The following is a 25358-nucleotide window of genomic DNA, read 5'->3' as shown; positions in this document are numbered from 1 at the left end:
GGGGGGGGGGTGCTAGTGGAGTGAACGCGTCTCAAACAAGCCTAGTTTGTTTACAAAATTGCGGCGCAACTTGGTGGGCGGTACCCTGGAAAGAAATCTCTGCGTGAGAAATACAAGGTGTCGTGTGGCGTGTGAGCGTGTGAATGGAGTGAAATGCGTGACTTGAGAGCTCTGCACTGTGCCACACACACCCCCTACACACTGGTGGTTTTTACCACGTGCTGGTGATGAAACTCTCCAATTGGCTAGGCAAAAGTTTGTTGTTGTTTTGTGTCATTAACATTTTTCATCATTGTTCATCATGAAATTAATATCTATATATGTTATACTATACTATACTATACTATACTTGCACTGCTTACCGTTTTCATACTTTATATATCTTAGCATATTCATACACACTGTTCATACTGCTCACAGGCTGCTGTGTATATTCATACCCCTCACTGTTTATTCATCATTCAATTCATTCTATATTTTATTCTGTAGATTGTGTACATTACTTTTCACTTTACTGCTTGTTGCACTCCTGGTTGGAAGCTAAACTGCATTTCATTGTCTCAGTACCTGTAATATGTGCAATAACAATAAAGTTGAATCTAATCTTGAGCAGGAACAAATATATTTACTTACATACTTACATATCTGACATTATCGATTAAACACATGTGTGCATTCTTTATAAATGCAAACTTAGTCAAGCCGACTCCGGAGGTGGCGGTATGCACCTTAAAGTGGTTTGCAATCTGCCAAAAAACCGAGAGAAGAAGAAGAAGAAGCCGACTCGGAGCTGTCCGACTTCAGGCGAGCTTTTTGAGACCTCCCCCGGCTGCGATCGGCTATTCTCGTCTACTTTCGAGGCGAGCCGCAACGCGTCTCAAACAAGCCTATACAGTTCACTCAAATATAAGACTAGGAGAAGCAGACGATGATCACATTTAAGAGGCTGAAAACATCAAACTTTAGGCATCATTGATTAATAAAAGACTGATTGCTTATCCAATATGATGTCACACGCTGCATTTTCCTGTTGTTAACATATTACTTTACTTCACATATGACCCAAACATTTTTACTTGCGCATTTATATAAGTCATTTTCAAATGTGTAGTGACTTTAAAGCATATTTGCATGAGGAGTTCTGCTCAAGTATCTTCAGGGTCACAATAAACTTGATAGTTTTTTTGAACCAAGGATATAAAAAAACATACATGAGTGGGTTCAAACAAGAATTAAAATACAACAACCAGGTCACAATACCCACAACTTGTAAATCATCCTCTCCTGCTAGAGAAGGATAATAATATGGACCGAAAGTAAACAAATACACAAGTATGACAATACCCAGAATCCCGGCTGCTTTTCGCTGCGATTTTGTTGCCTTTACTTTACCACCTGTACCAGCTGTAATATGAGAATTCATGGAACGAGTCTGAGACACACACCACCACAGTAAACACTCGTGTACAGAACAATAATGACAGCAGGGGCCGATGAATGTGACCACAATATCCACAGCTTCAGAGACATAGTTAATCACCACTATACACTCACCATTACAGTGTCTGTCCCTTAGACGGAAATTGTCCTTTTAAAATCAGCCCGTTGTAGAGAAATGAGCAGCCCCAGCACAGACACACACAGACATCTCAGTTCTTCTGCGAGTTATCTTGTTGATGTACTGCAGAGGATAATTGATTGCTACAATTCGATCAATCGAGATGAGCACTATGATGCCGACCGAGGCTGAGGTGAGAGTAAAGCTAAGAAAGAATGACAGACTGCACATGATATCACCTAGCAACCAATAGGATTCGATGATTCGCATACTTTCAACAGGTATCACAAGCAGTCCAACGAGGAGGTCTGATATAGCCAGGGCGAGAAGGAGCAGCTTGGGTGGGGTTTGAAGATGTCTGAAATGGGAGATGGAGATGATCACCAGCAGGTTGAGAGCAACAGTGATCACGGCGATGGAGGAGAACAGCGTGTAGAGGAGGACAGCCTCAGAGTTAGGACGCTCTAATCCCCTGCAGGACCAGTTCAGGAGCTGAGGGTAGCATAGCTCCAGACTGCTCATCTTCCAATACTGAGGAGAGATGATGATCTGAACCTTCACTAAACTCACGGGACATCATACAGCTTTCTTATCTCTGACGTCACTCTTTACACCTCCTCTGAGCTGATAGGCTGGTGTTGACAACCTATTCCTTGTTTCTTACATTTCTCATTATATATCATCCTCTTGGTCACCCCTCCTTTCTCATCCCACTGTTACATGATGCAACATTTGAGTTTTATGCAATTGCCAAAACAATTTACTCTTTAGATTTGGTCATTTGTAATAAAGTCACACACTTGTTCTGACAGACATTTCGAGCTTGTTTAATTACTTGTGATGTCTTTTTTTTAGGGCACAACAACCTCTGTTGTGGTTTTGTGCAAGAAAATGCTTCAGATGTACAAGCACAGGCACAAATCAGTTGTGTAGAGAATGAGAGCCAATGAGATCCAATTGCAGTTTGTACGGTAGTGATTTCAGCCAGATTAGTCTCTAAACTGTTCTCTGCAGTTCTATGTGGGTATCATTGAAAGAGTATTTAGGATAAATCAACAATCATTTAAATGTAATCAACAATGATTTGTATTACTCTTAAGCTAATCACTTAAATTGTTAACCGGATTCCCTGCTTTTTCCTGCAGTTTTTTTGTTTGTTTTCATAGTGTTTCGCTTTTAGATTATTAATAAGGCACATTGACAAGGAGTGAACTTGTGGCCTGGGAAATTGCAATTGGAATGTCAGAAACATAGCGCCACTTGCTCTGAGCAGTTCAAAGTTTACAGCCTTCTTAGATTCTCTGAGAAGGGTCCTAGAGAGGTTACTGCCTAAAGACTTGATGGATTGGAAGTCTCAGAATTGCTTCACTGCTCTTTGCAGATGAGGTGGGATCTGTTTTGGTTTTCTTCATCAAACTGTGAATTTCTGCACACACTGGGGCAGTTTGAAGTTGAGCGTGTGAAGTGGATAAAATGAGAGTCAAACCCTTTCTGAGGCGGTGGTCTCTACATAACCAAGATTGATTGCTCGCTCCGGGTTCTGGTTGAATTGCTGCCTTGTGAAGGAGTTCAAGTATCTTGTGGTGTTGTTCATTGGTGAGGTTAAGTGTATATGAACAGGTGGATTGGTGCAGCGTTGCATCGGCCTGTTTTTGTGAATAAGGCCGTGAGCTGGAAGGCATATGAAGTATTCCTCCATGGCAGTATTTTTTGGGTACAGAAACCCATCCCCACATCAGTGGATTCAAAAAGATAATTGAAAAAAGTATTGATTAGTCGAAGCACTGGATTTTAATGTCTAGAATATTTATTATGTGCTGTCCACTAAGGGTGCTTTACAGCACCCATTGCTACTTCCCAAGGTACTAAGACTTAACATGCAACTAATGAGTTTATGATCAAGTTAGATGTTTAGAATACAAAAAGAATGTAAGCCTTTCATAGATCTAGCCTCTGTTGCTTTCTAAGTGCTCCAAAAGCACATAACTTTTAAATGTAGGTAACGTTTTATTTCAAGTGAATGATATTTGCATAGTAGTTTGTTTTTCTGGCAAAAGCTAAGTTCATCGCTGACTTTTGTAATTGGAATACTGTTGCATCATGTGTTGATGTTTAAATATGTTTATTAACACCTTTGAATATAATTCTCCTGTGGTTAACGTGTTATCAGACATTAGGAATGAACTGGTACACAACACAGCTATCAACCGTAACAAGTTATTTTTGTTTACAGACTCATATTTGCATATTATTAATGTTTAATGAAAAAAAATATCAGTACCATATCAGATAACCTTCCTCAATAATGTAGTGCTGCCATCTACTGATTATGATACCAACTGATCCATAAATGGTCATATGTTGAACGTGTTCAGAAGTGAACTTAAAACTCTCATTGAGATCTGAGCAGTTTTGTCTTTCAGCATTCATCTGAAAGACAAATCTGCTCCCAGTCAGGAAACGTACCATTTCCAAAAAGGATGTCATACTGCACCAATTGCATTTTTCTGTCAGAAGTTTGCAAGCCAGCATGTTTTTTGCCTTTTCTGAACCACAATCCTCTGTACAGCAGATACATGAGCAAGACGGTCAAGGTTTGAGATGTGATGACAAAATAGTATGTCTTGTAAGGGCAGCTGCAGTATTAAAGGTAAAAGAATGCGCCTCTGTTGTTGGCCTGTAACACTACTGTAGTGTTAATGTGGCTAACCAGTCACTAGATGGCCCCTTTGGTGAAGAAGTAGACTGCAATAGTTTTGACAAATACAAAAGAGCATGTTTAAAAACGTCATAGTATTTAAAAAATAAACAGAAAAACAATGCAAACTAATTAGGATTTTCAGAGATATATGTTTTTTATTGGTTTTGTTCAGAATTCTGAAATCTATATTACGTAATATGTAGCACCCTTTTTGTATTAATCTACATGAGGAATCCCACTGTTACTGTTGTATTTAGAATGTTGACTGCTACAAAATAAGATTAAGCCACAAAATAATACAAGCAAAAGCCACCTTAGTTTTTTTTAAATATTGGTGTTACCACACTATAGAACGAGGACTGGGGAAGAAACATGAAGAAACTTGGAGACGGATGAGATATTCCCAGAGAGCATGGATAGCTTACATCATTCAGTGGGAAGAGGGCGACATTGTTTAGAAAATGAGTTTTCTTTGTAGGAGGGAGGAGAGTTGGTGCTCTGTTGAACCAGAGGAGAAATATATGAAGGTCAGATGGCAAAGGAGAGCTGAGCGGCACGTCCCACTGCAGATCTCCTTTCTGCATCTCTATCCTGAAGGTGTGGATTGTGTGAGACCTTTTACCTTAGGTTCCCTCTGTTGTATAATTCACTGGCCTTTACTTCTCCAGCATAGTACTGTACTATGGGCTTATAATATTATTATTATTTATTTGTTTCCCTTAACTTTTCCTTCTAACTTAATTGTTGAAAATGCCTTCAAAGACCACGATAACTGGGTATTTTGATAACGCTAAATCTCATAAAAAATGTGTAGTAATGTGTTTAAAAATCTATACATACATCTTTAACATCCAATATGTTTGGAGACTAGCAGACATGTAAAGTTTAAAAAGAATAACATTAACTCAAATATTCTAACGTATTCATTAAACTGAAATAGTAAATTCCAAGATTTGAAGTTGTAATAACAATATCTAAACTTGTAGTAAAAGTAAAACAAATAAATTAAGGGTTGTCAATTTTTTATTGTATGAATAGTTGTGATCCTCGAACATTTTCTATAAAGGAAGTATACTAGCTTTGTTAATTGTTAGGAAATACCATTGTCTTTTTTTACGACATTGTTACCAGTTAAGTTAAAATTGAGACATATTTTTTTAAATGTCATTTTTGTTTTCCATGACATAATTCTTTCAATGTGATACTTTGATCACCTTCAAATGTCAGAACTCACTTTGCCAATTGGAACCAATTTACTCCAAACAGTAAGGCGCTCTCGGTTAATGTACAATACTTTTTTCTCTTATAGTACGTTTTACCTATATTAGAGCTCTAAAAAAGGTAATTTAATTACCACGAATTACAATATCTGAATCAGCTATAATGAATGAGGTTAAGATTATTGGTTGATATGCTTTTAATCCATGCTGTGTCAGCTGATTTTACAATTTAAAATATAAACAAGAATAATATCATAAACAGAATATTTAAAAAACAAACAAATAAACCCCCCCCACCCCCCCGTGTTTCACAATATAGAATATAAGAATGATTTATAGAGTGGAGTGATTGCGATTGTTTAAGATTGAAGTATTTGGTATGTAAGTCTAAAATAAAGCAATTTGTAAAATACCCATTCTTCTAAACATCTCATAGGTTTATAAACACATAAACAAACATGCCCATTGCCCACACATTGACACGCCTGGTTCCACACAGTTTTTCTTCCATAGACTGCGGCCTAATTGATTCTCATTTTAATTATGTTGACTGAGACTCTGTCTCTCCTCTTCACTGACAACAAAACCAGCGCGGGCCGGCAGTCTGCCTCTCACACTGTGAGGATGACACCTCTGTCTCCTTACAGAGAAACTAGTCAACAATCCACTTTGATGTCACTCCCCCCGTAAAGGAAAGGTCAAAATAATAAATGTAGGCCCAATTGATGGGTTGGCAGGGGGGCGCGGGGGGTTCAGTGCTGATTTTTGGACGAGTGCTCCCCTAAAGGCATAATGAATTCATACAGTCAGGCACGGCCAAAGAGGAAAACAGCATGGGGCCTCTTTCCATGAAAAGGTTGATCTAAATCTGCAGACGAGTCTGGCTTCTTCTTCCCACTCATTCTTTACACACATTACTCTTTTCTCTCACTCTCAAACACTGGTCTGTCTCACACTCACATGCACACAAGTATAAATACTCCAAAATATCTCTGTCTTTCACTTCTCTTTGACACACACCTATGCATATGCATCACCTCCTCCTTACCTCACTGACAGAGGTGAACCACATCCCCTTGGAACAAAAAACTCTCAGTTAGCTGCTCCACCTAACGCCTCCTCACAGCAAGACAACTTTGAATAAAGAGACAATAACCCAGTAATACACAAATTCTTGAATATGCCTTTGAAGATTACTCAGGTCACCAGGGTCGCGGGATATCTGATATAGGTCAAAGGCAACTCAGCTACACCATGCCTGATAGCCGTCCGTACATTGTCACAAATTCATGTTTTTAAAGTGAGGTTAAGATCCCAACTTTCACAAACCGAAATATTGGCAGGCTGAATTACAAATGTATCTAAAAGTTTCACTTTTACAAATTTGCAGCAGCTTTGGTGGGATTATTTCACTCAGATGAAGCAGTTTGTGCTGAATTAACTATCTTTCACTTAAGTTAAAGAAGCAATAACCCAATGTAAAATTCTCTATTACTAATGAAAGTACTAATTTCTTAATGCTATACTTCGGGAAAGGTACCACGGTATATAAAGCAATATAAGAATCAAATGCTTCCTATGCGGAATGGACCCTTATAGAGAGTTCTATCATATTGTTGCAATATTTTTAGTAATGCACAAATATTTTCGTAGAATTGTATTGTTCATTTTTAACATACTTACATTGTTGGAGGGTTAAAATTGCATTTCACAAGTTAATAAACATTTTGTACAATCTAAAATTGTAACATAGCCAGGGCAACACATTATTTCAAGTCCCCTGCATTTATTAGCAGTATAATAATTGGTTTATCAGACACTATAATGTAGTTGTAAGCAGATATAAATTATAGGCGTGGAGGCTGTTTCATTAACATATCAAAATATGTCTTAACAAGTTGTTGCCAAGGATTGTACATTAATAAACAAAATGCACTTAAAAACACACTTTGGTTTGTTTTAGACTATTTGTTAACCGTATCATTATGATTGTTAAATAGAGGGCCTTACAGTGTTATCATAAAGCTATCAAATAAATGTTGTGTGGGAAAAGCACAAACATTTGCAAACAGAGATGTGGCATAGAAGAGAACAGTGTCTCAAACTTTAATATATTCATGTTTGCATACCTACTTAAATGCTGCTACTCAGTTTTTAGACATGGATCAGTACTTAGTTGCCTTTATTTTAATTTAAATGTGTTATGTACTGCTTTTTCGGTACCACTTTACAATAAGATACCCTTATAAAGGATGCATAAAGGGTTTATAATTAGGTTATTAATTAGGTTGTAAACACTTTATTAATCATTAAGAACCATTTATAAACCAGTTCTAACATCGTTTTCATACATCAACGCAGGCTCACTATTTGGCAAGATGACTAAGCCTTACTTAGCGAGAATCACCTCAGTGAACAACAGATACCAAGGATGCTGGCTGATGAAGAAGACGAAGTAAGCTAAGTAGCCAATATAAGGCTTAGCAGTACAGATAAATGTGGGCTCACTATTTGGCAAGCAACCGGTCACAGTTGCCCTGTTTATCTCATGTCTTGTAAAAGCTTATTAATGATTTATAAAGTGTTCACAACCTAATCAATCAATGAATTACAAACTATTCGTAAACCCTCTATAAGGGTAATCTTATTGTAAATTGGTACCGCTTTTTCCTCTATATTTAACATGTTAGCGTATTTTATTATTGCTTGCCTTATATCTGCTATATGTCACTTTTGTTGGAATGCTGTACATTTCCCCACTGCTAGACTAATAAAGTCTAACTTTCATTTGAATGATCCAGTCAGCCCTTTTAACAAAGAAACTTTTAGTAAGCAAAACAAATATAGCCTTTTTGTTAACCCAAAGTAATGCCTGCAGAAGTTGTGGCATGTGTCCTTTTTTTAATTTGTTTGACCGACCAACTTATAATTGCGTCATTGGCTTGATCCTATCACTTTTCATGTGAACACACATTACAATAGGCTATGTGCTTAAACTCTTTGCAGCTATTTAATAACTGGTTTATATGTGTTTTCGCACCGTAATACATACAGACTCTAACTGATTTAATGACACACATTACACCGATATATGACTATTTCCCACGGACAAAGACGCAATTTCCTGCTCAGCCACAGTCCCTGTGAGTCGCGTGAAGATGCGCATTCAGAGCTGTTTCCACCGGAGCACCGAGCAGCGCGAGGCGGAACTACGTGCGCAGTCCTGCCGTGAATCACACATCACCACGGCAACCGGCGGTCACACCAAGTCCCCGTCAGCATCACCGGGGTCCGATCACATCCAGAGCCCACCGGAGAGCACAGGACACACAGTAAGTTTATATTATATTTCATAAATGAATGTTTCTGAGTGCGTAGACGTTTATTTGCGTATCAAACACACGTGTTTGCGGGTCCAGAGATCGTGCACTGCTGCAGTAAACCTCCCGATAGGAGAGCTGTTTCTACATGACGTGATGTAGTGCAGGTGATTCAGGAATTTTCATCTACTTTAGTGAATGAATGGAAAAACATAGCATCAGGTTAAATACAAGGCTGTATTTCTCTGTGGCAGCCGGAATTGTGTTGTAATAGGCGCTCCACGTTGAGGCTTCAGATAAATAGCCTACGCATCTATGTATTGTCCTTTTTGCTTATAGACTACATGCGTTAAGTCAGCAACTCATCAAACATGCCTTTTATATCCTTCAAGACTTAATATATAGAACATTTACAGTGGATGATTGAAGATCGTAAAAGTATGCAGCTGGACAAATATGTAATTAATATCTATAGGCCCTAATTATATAGATTTGCCTATATATTTGTATCAACCTTCCATATTTCCTGTGATGCTGCTACATCTCTGCTTCCTGATTCCTGGTTACACAGCCTGTACATCTTGTTGCAGCAGTCTTCAATGCAGCAAGTTCAGATATGCATGACCAGTGAACCCTGAAGAACTTGAAAGACATAGACAGCCCATTCTTACTTATTCATAACACAGTACGTCTTCACCTTTAGATACCTCTCTCCCCCCTGCCCTGTTTTTAGCTCTTAAACATATGCCATAATCATGCCATCATTTGAATATTAACAGGATTTTAATAATCTGTATTTAAAATAAGTAATTTTTCTTATTTTCTGGACTCATTTCCTGTGAGTGTGGGAGCACTGAGTGTCTGACAGCCGGCTCATTTGTTAATCACAGATGCAGGATGATTCACAATACCCACACTTCCCTTTCAACTGTGGGGGGGGGGGAAACGGTGGTCACCACAGATGACCACTTAAGCCACCCACACAAGGACACACCAAGCAGTACTGTAGTGTTGAATCATTTTCTCACTTAGCATCCTTTTGGTCACTTGACAAAAGCTGCTCTTTAACTTCTTGAGAAAATTAAAAAATATGAACAAATTCTGCATCAGAGAATACGCCTTCATCATTTACGCCACTCTGAATTATTCTCTTATAATCATTTAGAATGTCTTATTATCAACCATGTAATAATGGGTAGTAACCTGGATAATAGTTAGATTTTAAACTCCACATTTCCAGAATCAAATTTGTTAATTTGGTTTACATGTTTCCAGTTCATGACAACATACTTCCATCATTAGCAGATCATGTATTCACATTGGTTGTGTCTGGAGTCCTTAGTTAATGATCCTGTATCTCCTTTGTAACAAACACATTTCCTGTGCACCAGGGATGTCTCCCGCTGCATAAACTGTAGCACTTTGCCTCCTGGTGAGTGGATCATCATTGTGAGTCACTGGTGTCAGTGGGGCCTGTGGGGTCCTTGGCTGTGGGAAGGTGTTGTGTTGCATGTGAATGAGATAAGTGGATCCTCTCCTCTCCACATTTAAGTGATCAGTTGATCGAGAGAAAATATAAATATTATCAGCATAGAGAGGCGTTCAGCGCCGTGTTGGTGGAGCGCTAGATTTACACATTGATTTTGAAACTCTAGATACAAGTTTTTAGAAGAGAGATTGGGCTTAAGTTTACAAAATAAATAATTCACAGTGGTTATGAAACATGTTAACTTTAAATGGTTGGATTGTATAGCAGGAGAGCATATGGTTGAAAATAGAAATCTGAAGTTTTTTTTTTTTCTCCACTTAGTTATAATTTTACTTAGCATAACCTCACTCAATTAAACAGTTATTAAGGATGATATCCTTTTCTTAAGGTTAATACAGGTATTTTGGGTTTCTACTTCAACATGTTTACAAGGAATGCTTTGACATTTTAGGTCATATAACCCTTATTTTGTTGCTAAAAGTGAGATGAGAGCTCTATATTGTTATCATATCTTTACAATATGAAGCTACTGCAAGAAGCTAGTAACTTAGCTTAGCATAAAGACTTTAAACAGCTAGCCTAGCTCAGTCCAAACTTAACTACATCCACTTACAAACACCTCTCATATAGATGTTGTACTTTAAAATCACATGTGGTGGTTTTACAGTGGGTTTTCTGCTGGACAATGTAATGGCTCTCAGCAGTTGCCAGGCAACGAGTCAAGACCCCAGGAGGTCGCAGCTTCCAGCCAACAAATAATCCAGAACATAACCGAACAGCAAACTGTTGTTTTGACTATTTATATGTATTGATAGTGTTTTATTTGCTTTACCTAACTAAAAACATAACGTCTATAGTTATGCGGTAGGTTCTGTGAGGCTGTACTTCAGCACAGTTGTGCTTTGTGTTAAATGTTACCATCAACATGCTCATCTTTACAATGATATTTCAAAAATAATATTTTTTGTGTGTTGGTTAAGAAAGATAGTATGCTAATATATGCACTTTATTTACACTAAACACTCAGAATGCTACAGGCTCATGATGGGAAGGCCATAGGTTTAGCAGATTCCTATTTATAAATTAAAATATTGGACAAATCCAAATGTTGACCACTAAAATAAGAACTATTCTTTCTGAGGGGAGAGATCATTTAGATTTGAGACACAATCCATACAATAGTTGGTGGGATATGTCAATCTCCACCAAAAGGCTGACTAATCAAACTAATTTCTTGTAGTATAAGAATTGTCTTTTTATTCGGGTCTTACTTTTGTTTGGCCTATACTCTAGTCCTGTCCAGTTTTTTCAGTACACTGTCCTCTCTTCACCTTCTTTTGTGTCCTAGCAGCAGCATCCCAGATTTGAGCTTCAAGCATTTGTCGCATTTGGTTATAGAGCACACAATCTGAGTCAGTCTGACCTGAGCTGCCTGTCCCCCTGCCATCTCTCCAGATCAATCCCGGCATTTTCAGGCAGCTAAGCAGCCATGGTGAAGTTAGGCAGCAATCTGTCTGATAAACTGGAGAAGCAGCCGTCTACTGAAGACGGATTTGATAACATCCCGCTGATCACACCCCTGGAGGTCAGCCAGCTCCAGAGGTCGTACGCAGACAGGGTAAGTAAGGCTTATTGGGTCAGCGTTTGTGAGTTTGTTTATGTGTATTTCTACGTATGTTTGTTTTTCTCTCAAAGGCTCATTTCTGATTTGCATGCCGACCACAACAAACCCATTACAGCTCACAGAAATAGCTAAGAGATTACAATTTAGAACTTGCCTGGACAAACACCATTAAAATGCATGTGGGCGTACTTACCTTCCAAGCATGAGCAAGCATCCCAACACTGAGACTGCTGTATTTACCCTTCATAACGTACAGTACCAGGTTAAACCCTTGGCATCAGCCCATTCAAGTACCTCTTTGAATGCGAGAAGAAAGCCCTCACGATTATATTTAAGTTTGACGATGCAGTCAGCAGCACCCAATCTTCCACAGGCTGATTAGATGTTGCTGAAACATTAACATAAAAAACACTTTACAGCTCCCAGATGTATTTTTAAGGCATCAATTAAAGCAGGCTGCTTTTGCAAATCATGTTTGTGTATTTTTAGACAATAGCCTTTTTAGTGGATACACAAACTGAACCAGCACTGAACACCGAGGACAACATCATCCATCGTCAACCATAATGTGAAATTAAACACAGCTTACAAGTAGTTCTCAGTTTTGTTTCCACAGGAGTCACAGTAACAGTTGATTGTTTCTGCTGCAGGTCATTGTGAAGACATCAACACAATATCAGCTGCAGCAGAAGAAAAAGAACAAGCCTTACGTTCCCAATATCAAGAAGCTGAATATCAACTTCTACAGTGATGTTACAGAGAAAGCCAAGGTATCTACAACAGCCTGATGTTCTGATTAAAAGATAAGCCTGGCAATATTGTATGATTTCCAACAAGTCTCATGATAAGACCATGACCAACAATTGATGGATCACACCTTCATGTATTCACTTTCCAAACACTGATGTTGTTTATTCCTCTGTACCATAGAGCTCCATTGTTGTCCAAATACAATTATGGTCACATGACAGCATAGAACTGACAGCATCTGGCAGGCTGACATAGTGAGTGCAATGAACTACTAAACAGGACACAAAATAACCAACCTGTCGTGTTACCTTCTTGTCAGGGGAAGACAGTGTGTTGTTGGTTAGTTGTGCAGGGTAAGAACACACCATGATCCAACCTGATCGTAGTGACACATTTCAGGGATGTGCTGCAGCTGAGCGGATCAATAGCCATCTACTATAACATGCAAACTGACCCTAGTGCACTTTCCCCCAATGACTTTCGATCTGTTCCCTTTTTGAACAAGCTAAGATCCAGGAAAAGTTGTGTTTCCATGATAGTAGGTTAGTTAATTGGGAAAATGTAACAGAACAGCTTTTACCTGTCCTCAGTAGGAAGGAACAGAGTGGTGGTCACAGACACAAACCCAGGACGTGTTAGGAGACTAACGCAGGTCTTTTTATGACATTTTCTGACAATAAAATATATTACCAACCCTATTCTTTAACTATTAATGACACTTGTTGCTAAACTGATGTCTGTGCGTGTGTGTTGTTGCTCAGGTCACAGGTCTGATCCTCATCACTTTGGCCTTCCTGACCAGCTTGCTCCTCCTGCTCATGTACAAAGCTATGTGGTATGACCAACTTACCTGCCCAGAGGGATTCATCCTGAAGGTTTGCAACACACACACACACACACACACACACACACACACACACACACACACACACACACACACACACACACACACACACACTGATGAGAACACATGCCATTTAACACTGATTAGAATATGCCATTTTTGATTTCATGTTTACTGTCCTTGCAGAAATTAATTGTGCATAAACACACATTGTCTTTTATACACACACACATACACACACCCACACTACACAAATAGTGGTGGATTCATATGATTTAGGTAAAGAAAAAAATCTTAATGGCCATCGTCATCCTGCAGTTGAGCACAGATGAGCAGAAGCATCTTCTGCAATATTCTTGTCCTCAGTTATTACAAACTTTTTATTTGATTATCCAGGCCGAAGTGGTCCGTGCGACTCCCACTCAAAGAGTCCTTACACAGTCTACAATGTAGCGGGTGCTTTGTTTCTCGGCACACCCTCTCCACAGTCAATCAGAAAACTCGAGCTGGGAACTCAAACTCATTATCTCCAAACAACACCTTGGAGGCATCGTGTAGCGAGCCGCCGCTGCCACGCATGTTAGTTAAAGAGGCCGTCTCGCAGAGGAAAATGAGAGAGACAGAGAGAGCTTCAGAGCCAGCTTTCTGCTCAGGCAGAGATTGGGACGCCCGCCTGTGAATCGGAGGGGTCTTTAATTAGGGCTGAGCGTGACTAAACTGTGATTAAAGGCTTAACAGTGAGGGGGGAAGCAAGGAAGGGAAGGGGGAGGGGGGGACCTTCCGGGCAAGGCTTTTGAAGTTTTTGCCGGTTACAGTTGTTTTCAGCATTTTTTCCTGCTAATGGGTTGTTGGAGACATAAAAAGAGGAGCGAGGATCGAGGAAGGCGAAGTCTCTGCTGTGCTTTTGGGTGGGTTCGAGTCCTTGCTGAGAGGGAAGGTCAGGTAGTGGATCCTCAACGATGGAAACACTCATGAGGTCAAATTATTCACACGCATTGTCTTATACATAATCACCCACTTTAAAAACAAATAGTCCAGGCCCCAAAACTCTGAAACGACTTACCTGCTGACCTCAGGTTTGGTACATTTGCTTTGAAATCTCTTCTCAAAACATTCCACCTTAAAAAAGCTTTTATCTCTATTGGTAAATGTTTAAAGATGCACAGGATGCTTTGTCCTCTAATGAAGGATTATCTGAGATGGACATGGCAACCTGTGATAACATTCTTTTACATGAGGTATTTTAAACACCTCCAATCTGATTTGTAGGAAAATGTGCGGTGCATAAAAAACAACGAAAAAACAACATTTGTTCTCACTTTTTTCCCCCTGACAAAGAGTTGAGCCTTATAAATAAATGTGTCTTTTTTATTTATGTATATCCTACCGGGATAAACGTGTGTTGTTATGTTCAGCGCAGTGTGTCCCCTACGTGAAACCAGCAAAGACGTGTTTGTGTTTGTGTTCCAACAGCAGAAGCACTGCACCCCGGCCGCTCTGGAGATGTACTACACCGAGCAGCAGCAGCAGGAGGAGCCGGGGGTGCACGGTGGCGCTGGGCTGTATGCTGCGCTCAGCCACCTCAACCAGGTGAAGAGGACCGGACCTGAACTGCCATCGGCATGGTTACCAGTCCCCAGTGCCCTGAACGAGGCCGAGGTGACCAACCAACGCAGCGAGCTGCTGACAGGCGAGCAGGAGGGAGAGTAGTGAGGGGCGGACAGGTGTTACAGCAGGAAATGATGATGGGGAGGCAGCGTAGGTTCTTTTTTGACCCTGTGTTTAGGATTTGTTTTCTTTCCTCGTACAGACCATTACATCAGTTGTTTATACCGGTGCTCCAAAACCTTTAGGTACAATGGCATGCTAGGGCCAAGTCAGAGATTTTACTAACAGTAATTAAGTTGTTAATTCAATAGAATATATATTTAGATTATAATGTCATCTATTTGAGTGAGGTAGATATACAACTTTATTCACTCAAAGATGTATCCACGTGTTTTTCTTTTCTTTGTAAATGTATTTAAAGTATTACTCTTCTCACTGACTCCGTATTAGCCCTGATATGCCGTTGTACAAAGGTGTCTGTATAACAAATGAATGTTCAACCATCAGCTATGTAAACCACACAGTTCCCCAGTTATTTTCTGTTAATACTCAATTCAAGCTAATACCCAACTGTGTGTGTGTGTGTGTGTGTGTGTGTGTGTGTGTGTGTGTGTGTGTGTGTGTGTGTGTGTGTGTGTGTGTGTGTGTGCGCGCGCATTAGTGGTGAGTTGTTGTGGTTGGAGGCAGGAATGTTATTAAAGTGTTGGAGAATGTGCCTGACTTTTACAGCGTTACTGAGGCATGAGAAAATCTCAGACATCTGCATTCAGTGTGTGTGTATACCCTCGCGTTCATACTTCACATGGGCACATATACAGTATGTATCATCTTTATATGTGTTCATGTGTGTATGCGTAAGCTGTAGGATTTGTGGAGTTGTTGGAGGTGAGAGAAGCGAGGCAAGAGCTCAGAGTGAGAAGATAACAAGTTTTTAATGACATAAAGCGAGTTTCTCCCCATCACTGCGTCTCGTTATCTCACACTATTCATTTCGTTTTAGAGGGGAACGTATGAAATCAGCATTGAATGTGATCACAGGCAAGGAACTATAATTGACGATTTACATTTTCTGTCGAAATGAGTACATTTTTCATCTCATCATCTGGAGACTGTAAATTGCAGTTCAGTGTGCGTCTACAGTTGAAACCAGACTAAATGTATTTTAAATAGTTTTACACATTGGCTTTGGATAGTCTCAGAATAGTAAAAATCACCAACTACAACCTCAAATATGAGTATAAAGTGTTCAACAAGTGAATGAGTCTGAAAACTTTCTGTACAACTTTTCAATTGATAACTGTTATTATTCTACATGTGTGAGCTACTTTCTGTTATAATGACAACAAATTGAGATATTTTTATGTAAAACTGAAATGATAGCATATTGGAAGATTATTGTAAAAACTGGAAAATTATTTGTTTTGTTACTAAATTGTGTTTTTGGTTAATGTTGCTGCCGCTGTAAATGAGCATGTACAGTATCCCCACAGGTTTGACTCGTCATTATCCTTATATGAATGTATGAAGCAGCGGCTCTAATCTTGCAGTAGATGTAATTAGTGCTTATGATGTGCTACCTAAAAACTTCAATTGTCTTCACATGTTTCTATTTATTCCATGAACAGTGTTATGTTGTTAGTTTTTTTCAATCCATTGTACATCCATTTATTTGTGTATCTCAAAATATTCTGACAAATCTTTTAATTTGTCCAAATGATCTTCTGTCACATGTTTGAACCTGCTTTTTCTCTTTCATTATTTTGGAGAAAAGTAAAACTCTTCATGTGAGATCGCAGCACAGCTTGTTCTTTGGAGCTTAAGTGCCAAACGTTTGCATCAGCGACATCTGCCCGAGTGTCACCGTCTGAACAGAAATAAAAGTAATTATTGATCCCTCTCATTCACCAATAATATATTTTCTCAACTGTACTTGAGTACAACTTTGAGGTAATTCAATTCAATGCTTATATTTCAAGTTGGAACTAGTATACTAGAGTAGAAGCAGTACCTGAATGTAGTAAAAATCATAATGATGTAATATAGAGTAACTAAAATAGTGATACTGTAAGAATGTGTGCGGGTTGTAGTTACTGCTTACAGTACTTGAAGATACATAGGTCAAAATATCAAATATAATTTATTGTTGTATATTCAATAATATTGAATACAAATGTTTAAATCATCTACACCCCTATCAGCCACAGCAGTCAAATGCTGCTTACATATTAAAACATCAATAGAAATAATCAAACAATGTAATATTTCTAAAAGACAGGGAATGAGTGAAGAAAATATCTGGATGAATAGGTACAAATTATTTCCAGTTAAATTAAAGCACACTTTCTTATTTTAAGATTGTATCTAAAGATATTATAAACTTTCTTCAAAAGTCATTCCTCACTTCAGCAGCTCCAAATCAGCAGCTGAGGTGCATACAATTAATTAAATCTTATGAAACGATTATTTTTTACCTAATTATGGGTTTATTATAAGTAATGAATTATGAATAACATCGTTCTGCCCATCAACCCTCAATTGCATCATGAGTATCTTCCCATTCTTTAGCCTTATGCTCAAGTAAAACAAAGCACCCTTCTACAAAACTAACACAGAGCTGTAAATCACAATTAGTTGAGTATAATTAAACACTTCATTGTCAAGTTATTCCCATATTTTTACCTCCAACGCTCTCTACTAACGTTTGTATATGTATTGCTTTGTGTCACTTGTGCGGGGGTCAGTTCTACATAGGAATACACTTTAATTTTCACACTTACATTTTTCTTTTGAAAAAAATATAGATCTCCTTTTACAGTCTGTTGCTAAAAAATGCTCACTGCATAGCATTCAAAATATGATTCCTTCCTCCTCAAATTTAAGTTTAGCAATTCAAAGCCAAGCCACATCCTCTCTCCCCCCCCCTCTCTCTCTCTCCACTGCTGTGAGCCTGTCTGCATCTCATTTACACTCACATATTTTCACACCATCGCTGTGTGGCTCGAATTTTGGGTGTGTGTGTTGCCTGGTGCGTGTGACTCTGAAATCATTAACCTTCTGCTATGTGCGTGTTTGCTATAGCATTATACTGTGTGTGTATGTGTGTGTGTGTGTGTGTGTGTGTGTGTGTGTGTGTGTGTGTGTGTGTGTGTGTGTGTGTGTGTGTGTGTGTGTGTGTGTGTGTGTTGTGTGTGTGTGTGTTAGATAGAGAGAGTGTGTGTGTGTGTGTGTGTGTGTGTGTGTGTGTGTGTGTGTGTGTGTGTGTGTGTGTGTGTGTGTGTGTGTGTGTGTGTGTGTGTGTGTGTGTGTGTGTGTGTGCCCATGCTTAGCTTGTTAATTAAATCTACATTACGCCCTGTTTAGCCTGTAGGGTCTTTTTTCTCCCCTCTGTTGCTGGGTGACATACTTTAGATGCTGCTGGCCTAGGGCATGGAACTAAATAAAGTGCTAAAACATATTTATTGGGGAATTTACAGATCCCATGCTTGGTCAATGCATAACATGTTGTGCCAAAAAGGCTTAGATTCAGTGCCGGGGGAAAATCACGTAAAATCAGCCGAGTAGTCACGTAAAGGCCGCCAAGCCCCATTTTCCTGCTTTATAGCATCAACAGATCTGAACAGTAAAATAGCAGGTTGGCTTTTTAATTTGTCCTGACCGTTCAGAGCTCCCCCTTCCAACTCCTCCCTGAAGACTGCGAGGGAAGGCCTTGCCAAGAGTCATTTAGCTGTTATTACTCCTAGACCTGATCTAACTTTCCTGAAGAGGACACACAAAGCTGTGTGGTGATCTTAAAACTGTTCTGTGCACCTGAAGCTGATCAGACTGGAGGCGTTATGCTGCAGCTCGCTCCCGAGCACTTTCAGAATATCACTAAGAGTTGATATACAATAACAAGCTGAGTAGATTTGGATCAAAGGCAGAAGACGTTGGAATGGAGAGCTTAACAAACAGTTTGAAGTGAAATTTCTTTACTTTTACTCTTAATCTCTAATCCTTTTTTGGGAAATATGCTTATTTGCATTCTACCGGAGCATTACATGAGCAGAATGATACCACTCTTGTACATTAAAGGGGGCAAATTATGTTTCTTTTTCAGTTATCATTATTTTTGGCAGGGGTTTTTTATAAGAACATGTTTCCATGCATTTAAGCTATAAAAAAAAACTTTATTCGTACTCTCTATTTGTTAATATCTGTACTTATCCAAAGTCTGAAACGCTCTGTTTCAGTGTCTGTCTCTTTACGGCCCTTCGTAGAAGTCTGCTCTGATTGGTCACTGTTTCCGTGTCTGCACTCTTGCCATCCCATTTCCATCATTACCGGCAAATGTCTATAACGTCACTGTAGCAGAAATTAAAGTATATAACATATTTTTCAATTGTAGCTTTTTGAGCTGCTTTATTATCAAAAACACATTACACTTTTTATTATATGGGACCTTTAAATATGAGTCAACCTAAACACTTGAAATAGCATCATGTACAGGCCTAGAGAATGACATTCATATTGTCGTCTTGACTCAATAAGAAAGTTTATATGAATATATCCCATAATGTAGAGCTTTTGTTGGAATTGTAAAAGCTTTTAAACTTATAATTACAAATATTTTAGTTTGCAATCATTAGATACAATTTCATTCTCTGAAATTATGTCACTAGAATTATATTCTCTGTATTATGTTTTTTTTTTTTTTAAATGCAGCCGCAAATTCCCAGGGTTTATTCCTTTGAAGTGTAAGATCACCTTTGACCCTCTCTCCCTCTCAATTCTACACTGTCCACTGTCATAAAGAAGAAAATGGCACAAAAAGGTGATCTTACACTTCACTATAAGTATATTGATAACTGTGTCTTTTTCTTCACGCTCACACAAAGACCCTTTTTAATCCTAAATTGCCATTAAAGCATTTTTAAGTGTATCATGCCATTAAAGTGTAAGTTTGATAAATAGGAGAAAAAGGAACAGCAGAGAGATGGAAGGAAGGAAAACCAAAAGAAAAGATGAACAAGAGAGAAAGAGCAGACGAGAGGCGGCCAGGCCTGGGAAGAGAAGGCGGGGGGTGAGGGGGTTTTGGGTAGAAGAAGAGGAGGCGGTGGAGGCCAAGAGGCACGGAGGTGGAGGAGGGTGAATCCAGGCTGACCCCTGTGTCTGTGTGTGTTGTTGTGTGTCTCAGTGGGTTTCCTCTGCCCTGGCGCCAGCTGGAAATGCCTCCACTAAGCAGAGGCAGTACACACATCATCCTCCATTCACCCCCATTCAGTCCCCTTTGATGAGAGTAACACTATACATGCCCAGCGCGCCTCACAGATCCTATCAAGCTGCTGTTTAAAGGGCAGCAGCGAGGGCCGGGCAGCTGATCATAACTTATCGAGGTTTCGGACGCACTGTCATCTAGTTTCTCTGCCCTGCGGAGCAAATAAAAGGGAGGACAATTGAGGAGGTTTTGTAATTGGAGTGATGTTTGTTTTTACAGTGGTGGAGGTTTCAGGAGGTACGCTGCCACCTAGGGGTCATCTCCCATGGTTGCAGAGAGGAATGTGTCCCGTTGTGCTTTGAACCTCTAGTTTGATGAACATAATTTAAGTGGATTATGTTTTAATAAAGACCTTTAAAGTCACTTAAAAGCTGACATTGAGACATCTTAATACTCTTTTCTTTGTACCCTACAAGGGAATTATATGTTGTCGACCATACCTAAGAGTGCCTGCTGTCAGATTAGTCACAGTGGCTCTTTAAAGTTGATCCTTGTGATGGCCTTTTTAAAATGACTCAACAGCCATGAAATTAGTCATTAGTTTGTTATCCTGCCGTGTTGTTTCCCTAATGCATCAAAAAACTTGCCAGTAAACAATTACCCGACCGATGTGGCGAGGTAAAGGCCCAAATCTGCAGCCCAGACATGGCGTGAGAAAGAAAAACAACCGGCTTCACTTAACGTAGCTTTACTTTGCTTTGTTCTGGCCATTACGCAGCTGAAATATTGTCATTACTCATAGACCAAATCATTTTACGACATCCTGCAATTAAACTTTAAGCTAATAGGTTAATGAGACAAATGGAGTTTGAACGCTGGAAGTTGGTTTCTATTAGGCATGGTAAAGCATGGAGAAGTGCATTGTTGCATGATCTTTCCCCCTTTCTCTCTCTCTACCCACACACACTCACACACGCACGCAAACACAAACAGAGAACAGACTGGTTTGATTTAGGTTTGTGGTCCCCTCCCGGTGCAGCCTCAGACAGGCAGAGAGGACCAGAGCGCAGTGAACTCCAGTTCAGCCTGAGCCCCGGCTGTCTCTGCTAAGCTTCAAGTTGAAATCCTCCAAATTGGGTTTAATCTGTGTTTTGCTTTGCCAATTATCGACCCGCAGAGCTGCATGGCAAATGGGGATGAATGTGCTTTATATGGGCCTGGTTGAGAGGAAGGTCACGGTGTGATTAATGGTGATCTGTTGAATCCATGACTCTGCGGCTAAGACGTAGCACGAGATGAGTTATCAGAAAAATCAGCGGGAAAAATGCAGAGCATGACGCAGCAGAAATTTGAAATGTTGTGAGTATAAAAATGTCAAACTGTTGCTAAAACCAAAGTGGGTTTACCATACACTGAATTTGTCTTTTAATCAACATGGTTTCTAAATGTATCCGGACAAGGACTCTGGTTTCTGTGTCAACACGAGTTTTATGAAGATGAATATAGTGTCTGCGAGCGTACTGTTCATTATAATCGCTGGTGAATATACCCCAATCGCATCATAGGCAAAAAAGTGAGTGACATCTTGTTTCTTCTAAGTTGTTGGCAAGGGCATATTCTGTATTTTGTTTTCCAAAATGTACCTAAATGGCACTCCACTGAATAACATATTATTCATCACCACTAGGAGTTATCCTCTCTTTTCTTATTCTCTCCTGTCTTCTCTGGAGCAAGCTTACTAAAGACGGAATTCATGTTTTCAAGGTTATGTCAGTTTGAGGTGTAGGGTTAGAAAGAAGTTACCATTGCGGAGGAAAGGGAGGAAGGAAGCATGCTATTAGGTTGCATTATGGTTAATGTATTATCCACTGTATTTGGAGACACATACAATAAAAGGCAGGATATCTCACCCTGCTTTGATTTGGACCACTCTTTTTAAAAACAACATGTATGTCCCTCAAGTTTATGGAAGTGCAATACCTTAATGGCCAGTCCCTTTAAATTAACAACTGAAGCCATTACTATAATTAGGGCTGCAACTAAGGACTGCTGTTGTTATTGCAGACTATTATGTAGATTATTTTGATCTACAGCATGTCAGATCAGGGACATATGCTAATAGTTTTCTAACCATAAAGATTTACAGATAACGTTCGCATGAAACACAAGATAATTCAGGATCTGTAACTATGGAATATTTGGCAGATGGTCTTAAAAAACGCCTTATATATTTCATTTCAATACTATTATTTTGAATTATTAAACAGATTTCCTCAGGTTTCATACAGAAAGACTACTGTTTTGCTTCTTCTTTGCTGTAATCTGTTCGGGGTATTTAGCTGTGTCTGTCTCTTTCTTTATATCAGGATGTACTCACTGACCTGTCTTTGTCTCCATAGGGGTCTTCCTCTCTCTCTGCTGGTGTCATTGTTGACACACAAAGCATATTTGGGATTCCATTTTTTAATTGGAACACAATGTTGATATTGGATTGCTCCTTTTAACAGAATCTTAATGTAAAAGTAGAAGTACCAGAGTGTAGTAAAAGTAAAAGTCCAATTCAAAATGATGCTCAAGTAAACGTACAAAAGTCTTGGCAACAAAATATACTGAAAGTACCACAAGTAAAAGTACTCATTATGCAAATAGGTCAATTTCAGAATAATATACATTATATGTTTAGATTATAATTACTGATGCAATAAAGTATTATTACAGCTGGTGAAGGTGCAGCTAGTTTTGATGACTTTGTATACTGCAGGGTAGCTTGTGAATGTACCCTTGGTGTAACTAAAGTCTGATTTAAGAGTTGATATATTTCACATCATTTATCCAAATGTAGTGGATTAAAAGTACATGATTTAACTCTGATTTGTGGTGGAGTAAGTACAAAGTAACATAAAATGGAAATACTCAAGTTAGTTACAAGTATCTGAAAATTGTAATTAAGTACAGTACTTGAGTACATGTACTTAGTTACTTCCCACCTCTGTGTTTTACGTAACTTCAAGCCGAACATTGAGTGTTCATTCTCATCTATTTCTCTTTTAAATTCCAAAAACCTTTCCTTAAGGTGAGAAGCTGCATTTGAGAGCACTATTAATACTTTCTGCCAATTGAGTTTCCAAATTCTGTGAAATATTTGCATTGTATCTTTATTTTATGCAAAATCAATATTATGTGCTATATCATATATCACATGTGCTATCATTTTATTCAAATATTCAGTGATACATCTTGCTTTTCTTATTTTTCACTTGGTGTTGTACCGCCCCTTCGCTGCTGTAAGGCTTCAAAACCCTAAGACCTAACCCTGTTGTGGTAATATAGGGAGTTATCTTGTCTTATTTTATCTTATCTTATGGGGCCTTAAAAAGTACCACAATAAAAAAGCAGCATTAACACCGTGCCATATTATGGCCTTATAATCATAATTGTTTTTATCCACTGAATTGCCAAAAGGAAATGGAAAATTCAAGTCGAATCCCCTTTTACTTGTCACACACATGTACACAGAAATATAGTAATTTAAACCTTCCCACTCTAAGGAAGGCAGTAAACAGCTGCTATCAAGCACCTGGGAAGAAGTGTGGGGATACTGTGCTTTACCCCCTGGAGTACTTGATCTTTTTGGGGATCTGAATTAATAACAAGGGCAGTCTTCACAGTCCTTCCAAAGGAAAGTTCCCATACCGGGAGTCGAACCCAGGCCGCCTGTGTGAAAACCAGGAATCCTAACCGCTAGACCATATGGGAACTGAACTGATCACCTCTACCAACTAACAACAACTACAATAATTGACTCTTAATGTTTCTTTTAATAGTGTGTTTTGAACAAAGCTCGGAAACACAGGAAATTAACATATAGTTGATCTACAACTATGCATGACAAAACTGACTAAGGACCCATCAATAAACCTTTCATTTTAAGCAAATCCAATGTCCCTTGTTTTTCCCATGACCATCTATCTGACCAGTTTGCCAAGTCTGACCAGGAAACACGGGTGTGGCTATCAATTCTGGGACCCCTGACAACATCTCCCAACCCCCAACAGATTTCTGACCCAACAAGTCCCAGGGACCTCGTCTAGCATCTGGGCTTCCCGAAAAAGGCGTCACTATCCGAGAACCTTGATGTGCTCCAAAACTAAATGGCCTTTTATTTATGTCACAATTTTGTATGTCACTTGTAATGATAGAAGCACCAAATGTCATCTCAAAACTCAAAAATGTTTTAATTTCAAGGCTGCAAAATGCATTGTTTCTAGCTGTAACAAGTTACTGTGAGTTATGTATCAGTGCATGACAGCGATATCATTATTTGGCAAGGACATAGATTTATGTCAGTGTGACTATAAAATATTTTCTTATTAAAAGTTAACACTGTGTATTTGAGAAAGCTTAAAAAATAATCCTAGTGTATAGTGTTACCTAACATAATTCCATATATTTTAAACACAACTTGCTTTCATATTAACAAAGGTTTTATTTGTAAAACCGAACATGCTTTGCAACAGAACATAGGTGTCATGATTCTGCGTTTTTGTGTTCCTGTTTTATTTTGAAATTTCTTTTCTCCTTGTGTCTTGTCCTGTTTTACTTCCTTTGTTTTCCCTCCTGTGCCTGATTGTTTGAGTTTTTACGAGTGGGGAGCAGACCTCACCTCCTCTAGGGGGGTCCGGGGGGATGCTCCCTCGGGAAGATTGTTTTTAAATATTGAAGTTAAAAGCATCAATCTGGTGCACTTTGAGAGCAACATGAAGAGATCTATGGATACATCTCTCAACATCCATATGAAACAGAACTGTAAACAGATTTTCTTTTTCTTTATGGATATTTTACAAATCACTCCCCTTTCAAACTGTATTCTTGTTTTACTGCCATATAGTATTTCCAGGGCTCTCAAGTTTTGAACAGAGTTCAGCGCGAGATTTTGCTAGTGGAGTGCACGCGTCTCAAACAAGCCTAGTTTGTTTACAAAATTGCGGCGCAACTTGGTGGGCAGTACCCTGGAAAGAAATCTCTGGGTGAGAAAATCTATGCGTGAGAA

The 25358-nt window shown here is 39.0% G+C and overlaps 2 protein-coding genes and 1 non-coding gene across 3 annotated transcripts; 1 reads left to right on the top strand and 2 right to left on the bottom strand.

Annotated features, from left to right (window-relative positions):
- Positions 1-1131: 1131 nt before the first annotated feature.
- Positions 1132-2080, bottom strand: LOC104943114 (trace amine-associated receptor 7e-like; the record flags this gene model as incomplete). The annotated part of the gene is given in 4 exon segments (XM_010768433.1): positions 1132-1287; positions 1483-1565; positions 1567-1646; positions 1649-2080. Coding segments are annotated over 4 exon segments (751 nt in total), but the record flags the coding sequence as incomplete, so codon positions are not given.
- A 6578-nt stretch (positions 2081-8658) lies between these two features.
- On the top strand, positions 8659-17007 carry caly (calcyon neuron-specific vesicular protein). Its single transcript, XM_010768430.1, has 5 exons — positions 8659-8811; positions 11744-11906; positions 12563-12682; positions 13424-13537; positions 14980-17007. The coding sequence occupies exons 2-5, from the start codon at positions 11778-11780 to the stop codon at positions 15214-15216; spliced, it is 600 nt and encodes a 199-aa protein (XP_010766732.1). The 5' UTR covers positions 8659-8811; positions 11744-11777; the 3' UTR covers positions 15217-17007.
- Positions 17008-23992: 6985 nt separating this feature from the next.
- trnae-uuc (transfer RNA glutamic acid (anticodon UUC)) lies at positions 23993-24064 on the bottom strand. Its single transcript has one exon. It is a non-coding gene; the product is annotated as a tRNA-Glu (tRNA).
- Positions 24065-25358: the final 1294 nt, after the last annotated feature.

The sequence above is a fragment of the Notothenia coriiceps genome, unplaced genomic scaffold (assembly GCF_000735185.1).
Source record: "Notothenia coriiceps isolate Sejong01 unplaced genomic scaffold, NC01 NC01_scaffold00005753, whole genome shotgun sequence".
NCBI lineage: Eukaryota > Metazoa > Chordata > Actinopteri > Perciformes > Nototheniidae > Notothenia > Notothenia coriiceps.
Note: the sequence above shows the minus strand (reverse complement) of the source record. Positions and strands in the feature narration are given on the sequence as shown.